At 38.3% G+C, this 12,529-nt stretch overlaps 1 protein-coding gene across 1 annotated transcript in view; it reads right to left on the bottom strand.

Annotated features, from left to right (window-relative positions):
* LOC149309660 (nephrocystin-3-like) overlaps positions 1-12,529 on the bottom strand; it is a 38,405-nt gene that overhangs the window by 19,028 nt on the left and 6,848 nt on the right. The window contains exons 6-13 of the mRNA XM_089532802.1: positions 11,648-11,808; positions 10,675-10,822; positions 8,169-8,243; positions 5,718-5,897; positions 3,439-3,542; positions 2,243-2,357; positions 1,044-1,187; positions 419-516 (exon numbers count right to left, since the gene is read on the bottom strand). Coding sequence (XP_089388928.1) covers positions 419-516; positions 1,044-1,187; positions 2,243-2,357; positions 3,439-3,542; positions 5,718-5,897; positions 8,169-8,243; positions 10,675-10,822; positions 11,648-11,808 — 1,025 coding nt within the window. The remainder of the gene's footprint in view (positions 1-418; positions 517-1,043; positions 1,188-2,242; positions 2,358-3,438; positions 3,543-5,717; positions 5,898-8,168; positions 8,244-10,674; positions 10,823-11,647; positions 11,809-12,529) is intronic.

Genomic DNA, 12,529 nt, shown 5'->3' with positions numbered 1-12,529 from the left:
AACTTCCAGTTGTGCTGGAAACAAACAGCTTCATTTATATACCGCTTCATACTGAACTAAAAATGTCTAAGCGGTTTACAACTGTAAGCTTACTGCCCCCAACAAGCTGGATACTCATTTTAGCTACCTTGGAAGGATGCAAGCCTGAGTCAAGCTTGAGCCCTTATGGTTTTGAGTGAGTGGCTACAGTACAGGTATTGAACCACTGCGCCACCAGGGCTCCTATCATCCCCTACTGATGTGTGAGTGGAGCCTATGGGAACTATAGTCTGACTCATTTGGAGGGCACAGGGTTTATTTATTTAATGCATGTATGTGTGTATGTATCACCTCCCAGTCCATCAGAGCTCTGAAGCAATGCATAAGAGACAAAATGTTTGAAATGATACAGAGATAAAAACTTTAAAAACCAGTATACCTCCATGCTTGAGGACAAGTTTCAACGTTCACAGATACTATGACCCTTACGTTCACTGGCAGAGGATCTATCAGCCACTTCATGTGTTTTTCAGCTTGCTGAAAAAGAAGAGCTTAATGAAAAATTGGCAACTCAGCAATATGAGTATTGTTATCCTAGTTAAATATGTCACATTTTTAGGTCTACAACTGCTGGAGTCCCACATTCAACATGACCACCCAGGGATTCTGTAATCCATAATCCAAAAAAATTAACTTTTCCAACACTTGCATAGGTGTTGCAGCCAACATCTACAAGAGGCTTTCCCAGATAACTTAATGTTAATGCGTTACCATAAACAATGCTTTCTGATCCAGGCATTCCCAAACATATTTTTCTATTTCTCTTTCCATATTTTTTTCTGCAAGCAGATTACTTTCCCCACATTTCAAAGTTAAAGGGAAAAAACTCAACTGATGTTTAACCAAGCTGAATTGTCTGTTTTACAAAATGGATAACCTTAGACACAATTGAATTATTTTGCTGAAACAAAAAGGCTGAAGGGTACAGTATCTATGTAGTAACACATGCAGTTCTAAATTCATCTTTCAATAACGTAAGAGACAGGAATATTACAAACATTTACCTGGATTCGATCAATAGAGTCAATTATTATTATAACACCACCTTGGTGATGAGCAGAAAGCTTCTCTAGCCAACGAGGAAATTCTTCCAATAGCTTAGTGGGATCCAGTGTCAAAGGTGAGATTGACCAAGAATGCTGCATAAGCTACAAAGTGATAAATATGAGAAAGAGGGTTTTTTTTTATCTAACAGACACACATGCACACCATTAGATTCAAGCAGAGATTATAAAAAATATTTTTGGACTATAACTCCCAGAATCCCATGCATACAGACATGCTGGCTGGTGGATTTGGGGTAGTGTGGCCCAAAGAATAAATTTTACCAAGCTTTGGATTCAACACAAATTTTCCAAATCAATTATCCTATGACATTTCCTATTAATTGAATTTTGGCTGTAAAAGGAAATACAAAAATAAATGAAAACAATTATGTTAACATTAGAAAATTAAAAACATGCTTTACATGAAGATGAATAATTCCTGCTGGAGATATGTGAAAGAACTGTGAATGACAGAAAACTTATTATAAAATGTCAGGGCTGAGAACCAACAACAGATTTTATTCTCCTGACATTATTTAGTTTTGAGAAATTATATATCATTAAAGTCAAATCTTACAGGTGTTATAAAACATCTTGTATTCTCATAGAATGATAGTGGTGTCCAAATCTAAATTTCTTGAGAAAACAAAAGGGATGGTAGTATTAGGTAAACCCACTTCTTCCAAACAGGGCTGAAAACTGTATGATGATCAGATGGAGATGCTGGTCATTCTTTTAAGTTTAGGGAAAATGTTCTCTCACATTAGCAGGCTGGCCCTGCCTTAGGACATTACAGGCAAGGCAGTTAGCTACATTAGGTTCATCAGTAGACATTTCACCATGCACCTTCAAAATCATTCCCTCACATAGAAATTAAGGCACAGCTGGCCCTCCATATCCATGGATTCCTTATCCATAGATTCAACCATCCATGGTTTGAAAAAACTAAATAATAATAAAAATAAATTCCAAAAAGTGAACCTTGATTTTGCCATTTTATATAAGGCACATCATTTTAGAACAGACAGTACAATGGCTCTATACACACTGATTATTTTAATATGCTATTGTCAAACAGTGTTCTCTCTCTTCTTATTAAAGATACAGGCATTTAGGTCCTTAAAAGCATGTGCTGATACACAGTAAAATGACAATACCTTTAAAGTGAGACGTTTGAGGATCAGTGCAGGTTCCGAACTGCTCGACAGAGGTTTTCCAACAAAATGATACAGAATGAGTGTATTTGGTGAATGCTTCTGTTGTAACTGAATCCTATTACAGAAGGCAGGGGGAGAAGAGTGTTTATCAAGCCACAGTCCTTGAAACTGCATTTTCCAATCTAAATGGTGCTACAAAGGTATCATAATAATTAATATATTGTTACATTGGAAGTTTTCTTTAATGTTATGATATTGCTTTATTGATTTGTTGTGAAAAGAGCAGAAAAGGAAAATGAGGGGAAGATCACTGTGAGATGTTACAAGTAAAAAGGTTGGTCTATCAAACTCACTACGGTCTAGACAGAATCTCCGGCCTTCCAAATACTGGTTGGACCTACAACTCGCAACATTACTGGCCAATGGTCATAATAGCTGGGAACAAGCAGAATGAAAATGCAACATCTATATAATCACAGGTGCTGCACCTTTGGTCTTCATAGACTAGGAGTAGCTTTCCAATGTCTTAGGCAGCGGTCTTTCGAAGCTCTACCTAGTGGGCACAGAATGAGCATGCATGGCAAACATGCACCCTGTGACTGAACAGCAATCCTTTTCCAAAGGCCTGATATCTAGACACAGGTCAGATAAGGGTGATTTGCTCCCTTTTCCTCTTCTCATGAAAAGAAAAGTAGTAAAGCTAGTCTTCAGCTGAAGCATTGTTTCATAAAGGGTTGTGGACGTGTGGAGGTGTACCCTTGCAGTACATCAGAAGGAAATATTGGTTTGTTCCTTCTCTTGGCTATACTGTGCAGGAAGAGAAGAGGAAAATGGGACTACTAGCTGAGTCTGGTGCAATGGTCATACAAGTAATATCCACTGTTTATACAATGATCATATGCACATGTTTACATGTATGACCATCATTTATATGATGGTCATAAATGTAATCCTGTGTTTTTGTATATAATGTTAAATCCTAGTTTAGCAGCATGTATGAACAAAGCCTTCATGCCAGCTGAGCTAGTGCTGTGCTTGAACTATTTGTCCAGCCTAAAAAAGGTGATCTGAAAAATTATGAATACTCTTCTTTATCTCTTCTTCTATGTACTACACTGTTACTGTGATTGGATATTTCTATTTGGAAGCAGACAAGGACCCATAATGAGCAGAAAAATACTTTTTAAAAATGGTACCATTTTGACAGAAGGAGAGATTTCCCAGACCCTGGTCCTCCAGAAACAAGAAGTGGGGGAATTGGTGCTGGGGCTGCCACCAGGTCATTTAGACGTTCGTAATACTGTGGATGGAACAAACAACATAATGAGGAATTCTAGAGCAAATCAAAAACTGCTACATCTATTTGATCTTAAGGTTCTGTATGATATAATAAGTTATAATTTTGAACATCTTCAAACCTGTCTTAACCCAGTTAATTCAAGTCTCATTGGTTTTAATTTCCATCTCTTTTTAGTGTTCAAATATGAGTATAATGGCATTAGATCTTAGATAGCCATAGGGCATGGAAAGTTACTTTCAAGGAGAATGAATATAATGACAGGTCAAACATCTGCCTTTAGGCAGAAATGGACTGTGGCCTTCAGCTGTGTCTCTTTAAAATGCTAAAAAGATGGTATGAGTGGAGCAAGGCTCAGTGGGAGGAGAGGTCCCAGGTTTTAAAAAATAATATATAAAATTTGAAATTTAATTTTTAAAATTCTTTTATAGTTTTATTTAAAAATATCACATCTTATCAAATTTTCACCTTAACCGCATGAAACTATGTAAATACATTTAGGCTGTGTGTATGATATTGTAAATTAAAGATATAGTTTTAATTTTACAAGTTGTTTATGTCACAACTATTGACATTATATACAGAGATACATAGGAATTATTATTTATGACTGCCATTAGTACAAAAAAAATTACTAAGAATTCTGTATGGTGTGATTTTTCCTGCTTATTTTACTGTAACATCCTGAGTAACTTCTCGTTTCATTACATGAACTCTGCTGCATTCTGCATAGCATAAGTACCAAATATACCCTGCACAGTGCCTGTGCCCATGTGTGCATTTGTACATTTAATTGGAAAGTGTTGTCATAGGAAACCCCAAGAAGGATGGTTTGGATCAAGGCTGTTGTATGAATTGAGAGTGAATTAATCCTTTCTTTTACTGAGTTTTAAAATATCTTCTCCTCACAAGACAACTAGCAGCTCCAGGAGACAAGCAATTCAAATGAAAAAAGCTATTTAGGAATGGAATGTGTCAACTTTCTTCTCTAGCACTGCAGACCAACCCTAACGTTGAATTTGCTTTTGCCCTTTTTAAAAACATCTGGACAATCCAGTGATGGAGCTTTACCATGTCATGGTCATAGTCTACCTTTTGGTGTTTTTTAAAGGCTATCTAAAGTAATATTTAGAATATTCCTTCAAAACTCTAGAAAAGTTTATAAATGCCAAACCAAATATACAAAACACACACACTAAACCAATGCCAAGTCCTTTCTACAGTCAACATAAAATTCAACATACGCAATACTATCCAACATATATGTAAATGGACTTGAAAGCACATGTTAACATAAACATTAATCATGAAGTCACCCATTATAAATTTCAAAGTTATGAATTTTGACAATATCATTGTCAAAGTTATATGAAGAAAATAAGTTTAGAAACAACCATTTTCATTAGCTACTAATGAACTGTATATTCTGCAGTGCACACACAGCTCTCTTACATACAAACAGCTCTTTTACATTAAAGAGAGGGTGCAGACCTACATATGTAAAAGGACACGCGTGAACCTGGTTCTACAGTACTACTAAAATTAGAGCCATCTTCTCTAAACATATGTTTTCTGAGTATATTACAGCCAGTCCTCCATATCTATGGATTCTCCATCCATGGATTCCACCATTCACGGCTTGAAAATATATATATTTTAACAATCACAAAAACAAAATGTAAGGGACACTATAATAGCACTTGAGCATTCACAGATTTTGGTATCCACAAGGGGTCCTGGAACCATATACACCAGTGGATACCAAGGGCCCACTGTACACTGTTCCTGCACAAGAACTTAGGAAATATAGAAATAGGGTACAGTACGACCCCAACATCTGCAGGGACTTTTAAGATTGTTTTATTAATATTTCATGAAAAATTTCCTACTATTTCCATAGTTGGAGGCATAGAATAAGCTGTAATATTTACATCATGCTTCCTCTACAAAGAGAGAAATGAGGACTACATTGGCAAGATGTTAACAGACACTTCTGGCATCTGTCCCAAAACCAAGTGTGTCATCTGCCTACACATACGGCCTCCTTCAGCTTAAGGACTGCAAGTCTCCAGGGCTGTTCTGTACTGCCATTCCTTCTGCAAAGCAGCAGCCTTCTTATGAGAGAAGGGAAAACAGATGCAAACAGTTTATTGGCCTTAAGGAGATGGGTGAACTTACCTTCTCAAATCCTAGTTCACAAGTGGAATTGGATGCTTGCTGGAAAGCCTCCATCTGTTCTTGTTCATCATGAGCATCCCACAGGACATCCCCCAAAATTTCTTCTTCAGGAACAGAGGAGTCACTATTATCTGTTACATCTTTCTTTTCTAGCTGTGTAATTTCACAACCTAATATATCCTGTAGGATGACATAAGCAAATCCCATGAAAAGGCAGTGTATGACTCTTTGCTCAGAAGTAGACAGTTTCCAAAAAAAAATTAGGCTTACCCCCACATCCTTCCTCTCTAGTCCCAGATGTTAAAAGACAGGTTGCGATGCTGAGGATAGAGTCCAATCCTCAAATACTGTCCTTAAATCACATGTTTCTGACCCAGTTCAGACATGTTTTCTATACTTTATGAATGAGTCATGGCAAACTTCACACTCACACCTACCTCCTCACCTCCTCCTTTTGCAAGTATGTGTGCCCATGATCACATGCGAATAAGATTATGTCTGGAATTATTTAAATTTCTGATTTTAAACAAAGCACATGTTTTGTGTACATAGCACAATTCTGCAATTATCAAAACTGTGGCTGTCATGATAGCTTATTGTGCAAACTATGATCTTTTTCATTCTGCCCTTTTCACATATAATTCAACAGTAAGCCAGTATTTTATGCTTGCACTCTCTCTGTGCTTTGATTCACAAAGGGAAAAGACAGTGGTTTTGCAGAGACACTGCAAAATTATAGAAATATGGTGACGCAGTGGTTAAATGCCTGTACTACAGCCATTCACTCAAAACCACAAGGTTGCGAGTTCAAGACCAGCAAAAGGGCCCAAGCTCGACTCAGGCTTGCATCCTTCCGAGGTCGCTAAAATGAGTACCCAGACTGTTGGGGGCAAATTAGCTTACTTGCTAATTAGCTTATTTGCTGTTCACCGCTATGATCTTTGGAATAGCGGTATATAAATAAAACAAATTAGTTATTATTAAAAAACAAAATGCTCCTTGTTTCATTCTTACACTGGAAACAAGAACTCCCACAAAGGTTAGTGATTTTTTCAGCATGTTGACACAGCATCTGGTCAAAAATGAAAATTTCTGTGAATATCATTCGTATTCCTATATTACTAGAGAGAGCCCGCCTGGATATCATTTCACACAACACTGTGAAGTAGAAAACACAATTTGAATCTCATTTCAGACTTTCAGTGTAAATGGATAGTATTTGTAACAGCAGTTTTTAATTTCTTTCAATTGTACTAAATGCAATCTCCAAAAACAAAAGCTTCAGGCTGTAAAAATTTAAAATGACAGATCAATGTATCAGAAGAGAAACTAGATCAGCAATGGGTCCTTCAGATTTTTTGGGCTGCAAATTGTATCATCTCTTACCACTGTGTAGGATTGGGGCTGATGTGATTTGTAGAGGACCACACATTCCCGACCTCTGACCTTAGGGTAACATCCTGAGTGACATGTAGCTGAACATCATGCATTTCAGAGTACTGACCAGTATGAAAGGGATCCACTTGCTGAAATGCAACTATTAAAATGGCTCTTTTCCACATTATGGAGAAGCAAACCTAGGCTTACCAACAAATATAAGTGTAATTATGCAAATCAGGCCCTAACCATGGAAAAAGATTTGTATCTTTTGTTAAATGAGCTGCTTACATATACAACACATATATATTCATACATAACAGCATCTATAGTCATCCCTCCAAGTTTGTGGCTTTGACTTTTGTCGATTTGGTTAATCACAGATTTTATTAATATGTTCTAAGAATATCCAGGTCCTCCAGTCAACTTCCACCAAAAGGCTCCACCAAAAGAAGCTAGAGATTCCTAGAGAGAACATTCCACTTTTGTAGGTCCTCCAGCACAAGTCTATGGTAATGGCCAGCAGATGTTAACCACAGAGTTGCACTGGAGGACCTAGAGATCCCTAGAGAGGTGTTTTCTCAGTCATTTTTATTTGCAGTTTTTCCACTTTCACGGGAGTCCTGTGCCCCTAACCCAGGGGTAGGCAACCTTTTTGAGCTGGGGGCCGGGTTGCTGTCCCTCAGACAACTGGAGGTGCCGAAGCAAATAAATAAATAAATAAATATTTTAAAAATGAAATATATAAATAAACTGGGGCAAATGTAGGACATTTTCAAATGCAGGACACTTTTTAAAAAAAATGGAGGATGCACGAAAAAATTTGCTGATTTAAAAAAAAATGTTAATATAAATGCATGTTTCTATAGACAATTGTCCACCAAAGGCCCCGGCAGCAATCGTCTGCACGACCGGGCTGGGGCTGGTCCCAAGGCCTCGCCGGGCCGGATCCGGCCCGCGGGCCGCAGGTTGCCTACCCCTGCCCTAACCCCAGTGAATGTAGAGGGACCACTATACATGCTGCTTTCCCACCAAATACATGGCTCTTGAAACAGGGGTATTTGAGAAAAATACCTGTTTTATGGTATTTTCCACATAATTGTAGACTTCATATGCTCCTTCCTCTAATCCTCCTGTATGGTTGATAATCTGGAGAAGGGGAAAGAGAGAGAAATAATTCTGAAAATAAATTTTCTTATAGTTGGCAAGATTGCAAATCTGGGGGTTTTACAAGCCTTGTGTAGGAACTGTATCCTCTTCAGAAAACATGTATACATTTCTGTTAATAAAAACCAGTCCAGCATGCACAACTTTTTATGCCAAAATAAAAAGACAAAACAAAAATTTCTGGATTCCATAAAATGCCTAGATAGGCTATTCTCTTTTTCCAAACCTTGGAAAAGTTACGTGTTTTAGACTATAACTTCCAGAATCTCCTGGGGGATTTTTAGACTATGTGTATCAGGATGAAGTAGCACAGAAGGAGAGTAACAGGCAAGGATAACTTTTGGTTTGCGGTTAAAAGAGTTGAAGTTCTTTTTGTTGCACCAAAAGTAAGAAAAGGTGTAACAGGATCAAGTCATCAGCCAACCTGCTTGCTCACTCACTGAGAAAACCATGCTGGGGTGATGGAATTAGGGACACTCCATAATGTGAACTTATGTGTGGCTTCCCACCCTTTTGAAGAAATACTCATAAGTCTGCCCCTGTGCCATGCAGGTGTCAATGGGGCACACCCCCAGGCCACTTATCAGGACCTTTCTCCCCTTTTGAGGAGTGCTTTACCCCCTCTTATAAGTGGATCCAGATCTCTACACAGAATACCTCACACTAAAGTTATAACTAATAAATGGTGTGCATTAACCAAAACACACAAACCAAGCACAAGAAGAAAGCTTAAAAAAGAATAAGAAAATAATAATAATAATAATAATTTTATTTATATTTTCCCACCTCTCCCAGATTGAACAAGGCAGGATTACAGTCCGTTAAAACCCATACATAAATAATAAAATACATATAAAATACATCAATAAAAATAATATAATTAATCTTAAAATTAACTCATCATCAGGTGGAAATGCAGCAGATTCATACAATGGTCTGGAGGTGTTTCTTACATAAGTTCAGGTGGGTAAGCTCGCCGGAAGAGATTCGTCTTAAGTGCCTTCTTAAACGGCTCCAAGGAGGTAATGAGACGGATCTCTTCCGAGAGTCTGTTCCACAATTTCGGAGCAGCTACTGTGAAGGCTCTCTGGGAAGTCGATGTGAGCCTGGTTGGTTGACGTTCTAACACATTCTTCCCAGTTATTCTAAGTGTGTGGGGCGGATTGTGTAGGGAGAGGCATTCCCGCAAGTAACTTGGGCCCAAACCATGTAGGGCTTTAAAGGTAATAACCAACACCTTGTATTGCACCCGGAAGCTAATTGGCAGCCAGTGAAGAGATTTTAAGACAGGTGTTATATGGTCAAACCTGGATGAACCAGTGAACAGTCTGGCTGCCGCATTTTGAACCAGTTGAAGTTTCCAAACTTGGTACAAGGGTAGCCCCATGTAGAGCACGTTACAGAAATCAAGACAAGAGATTATCCGTGCATGTACCACTGCTTCTAGGTCCTTTTGGTCCAGGTGGGGCGCAGTTGGCGTATCAACCGAAGTTGGTACCAAGCACTCCTGGCTGTCACATCTACTTGAGATGACAATTGTAGCGACGAGTCCAGGAGCACTCCCAAACTGCAAACTTCATCCTTTAGGTGAAGTGTGACCCTATCCAGGACTGGTTGACAAATTTCCATCCCAGGACTTAAGGTACCTATTGCAAGTACCTCCATTTTCTCTGGATTCAGCTTGAGTTGGTTTTCCCTCATCCAGCCCATTACTGACTCAAGGCAGGCATCCAGAGAAGAGATGCCATCTTTAGTCACTGCAGCAGTCGGAGACATAGAGAAATAAATGTGGGTGTCATCAGCTTACTGATAACACTGTGCCCCATGTCTCTGGATGATCTCACCCAACGGCTTCATGTAAATGTTAAACAGCATGGGAGACAGAATGGCACCCTGAAGGATGCCAGATGTCAGCTCTCTTTTAAAAGAGCAGCTGTCCCCCGCCCAGCATCACCATCTGGAATCTGCCCGAGAGGTAGGACTGGAGCCACTGGAGCGCAGTGCCCCCAATACCTAACTTCCTCAGGTGTTCCAGAAGGATACTATGGTCTATGGGTATTGAAGACCACTGAGATGTCCAAGAGCACCAACAGGGTCACACAGAAAAGGGGTGAAGGAAGGAGAGAAGAAAAAGAGGGAAAGAAGAGATTTTGAGAGAGAGAAAGCACAAGCCAGCAGGTTAATTGGACTCCCAAGTGAAAAATGCCTCCTGCCCCAGCATACAGCAGCCAACTCTATTAGTGTGTGCAATTCCATTAGCTTCTTGGGTACTCAAGTGTGCCCGAAGTCTTTAGGAAAAAAGGAGAAGAAATGTACAGGTTCTGTTAACACCAGCTGTAACAAGTGCTATTCGACAAAACAAGAAAAAAACAAATCACAGTAAAGGTTTTATGGATGGACACTTTCTCATTACCTTTGCTTTGTTCACAAAATGAACTTGCTCGACTAACTGCTTTACAGAATCCGAACTGATCTGGCCCTCTTCCAGCCGGTGGTAAATAAGGCGAGGCTTCCCTTCAGGGTTCTTCAAAAAGGCTTCTTCACACTCATCCAGAAGGCAACTACATTGGAAATCAGCATGATTGTGCTATACTATTTTGTTGCAGTAAACAGTTCAGTGAACATCAGCCCTCAAGGATGTATTTTTCTGTAACATGCCACTGTGAAAGCTCAAGCCTTTTAAAATAAACAGTGTGTCTTCAAAAATCAAGTGCAAAAGGTCTTGAGTCAAGGAAATGCTTAAAAATCTACCCCACTCAACCATATACAACTACATGGAATATGAACTCTACAACAACAGTTGCTGAGATCCAAGAAAGACTCATATATATAAAAGTAGCACCAGTTGAGCATCCCTAATCTGGAAATCCAAGACCTCCAAAAACCAAACCTTTTGGCACCAACCACTTGTTTCTGCCTTTGAGGCGACAGTGCTCTTATTATCTCTTAGATCCTCTACATGGCTCAACTCTTTCCATCACTTGATTTTAATTACATTTGGAAAGAATACTTCAGTAGGAAGTTTTTTACCTTTAACGAGCAACTTTATAATTAGAGTAATGTTAGGTAAACATAGGGACCTAAGTCCCATTGATAGTCTAAACTACAGTGATTCCATTGCATCAACTTGACTTACATAAGTGTTCACGTAACAAGTTCTCATTCATTCAATGGGTTGACTCTGTTCAAAACTAACAATTTTATTTAAGGCAGGACAGTTTTAATTAGCATTTGTTAGAAAACTTGAAATATAGAGAAAGAGTCAATAATTTTTTAAAAAATACTGAAGATACTTTCCACAGTTTTTCCTAAAAACATTTTCATGGCATCATTCTGTTTTATCTGTTGTAATAACCCTTTCCTAGTTTCCTAAGTTGTGAACTCACCTTGGTAAATTTAGATGTACAAATAAAATGGCTAAAGAACTCTTCTCAATTTCCCATTTCCTTACAGCTTGGAAAGGACTTTCAGTTTCTACTGCAAAATGGACAACTTGGAAAAAGTATTCCATTGTCTCACAATATTTCTGTAGTTTTGGTGAATATTTCTGAAAAGCAAGGGTTGGGGAAAAGATGTTTGCTGTTAGTGCCAAATTAAAAGTTATTTACACAAGGCTCGGTGAATGAAGTCATTGTTTTACTATACATTTTGGATCTTTACCAGGGTTAATACAATAAACTACAGACCTAAATCTCACATTAGTCCCACTTAAGAGTAGTCAGTGGACTTGGTGCAACAAAGTCCCATTAATTTCAAGCATGAGTAAACAATGCCTAAAACCAATGGAAAGCATGAGTAAACAATGCTTAAAACCAACAGTAAGCCCAGTAACAGTAGACCCAATGAATCTATGAAACATATCAGTGTTAACTTACCAAATTCTCCATAATTTAAAGAATCTCCTGGGTGGGGATGAACAACTGGATTTAAATCTACAGTTGAGCTTACTTTAGCTTGAGTCATTCCCAAAGGCTTACAGATTGAAGAATATAAGACGAGCTGCTTGCAACATACTAGAGACCACCCCTACACTATTTATATTCTCTCCTGTTAACTTAATCAATCTTGATCAAAGCATGGAAATATTGATTTTCTGGACTACAAAGCCCAGAATCGACCAACTAGCATTAGGAATGGTCATCCAAAATATTCCAGGTCTGAATTTTATAATGACTTATGTATGAGACGCATTCATTAGCTGTTCCTCATATTCATTTACTTACAAATATTATAACCTACCTTTAACTATCTCATAGGTATTTTTTTTA

This window comes from Sceloporus occidentalis, unplaced genomic scaffold (genome assembly GCF_023333645.1).
Source record: "Sceloporus occidentalis isolate IW3139 unplaced genomic scaffold, rSceOcc1.0.p SCAF_7, whole genome shotgun sequence".
Classification (NCBI taxonomy): domain Eukaryota; kingdom Metazoa; phylum Chordata; class Lepidosauria; order Squamata; family Phrynosomatidae; genus Sceloporus; species Sceloporus occidentalis.
Note: the sequence above shows the minus strand (reverse complement) of the source record. Positions and strands in the feature narration are given on the sequence as shown.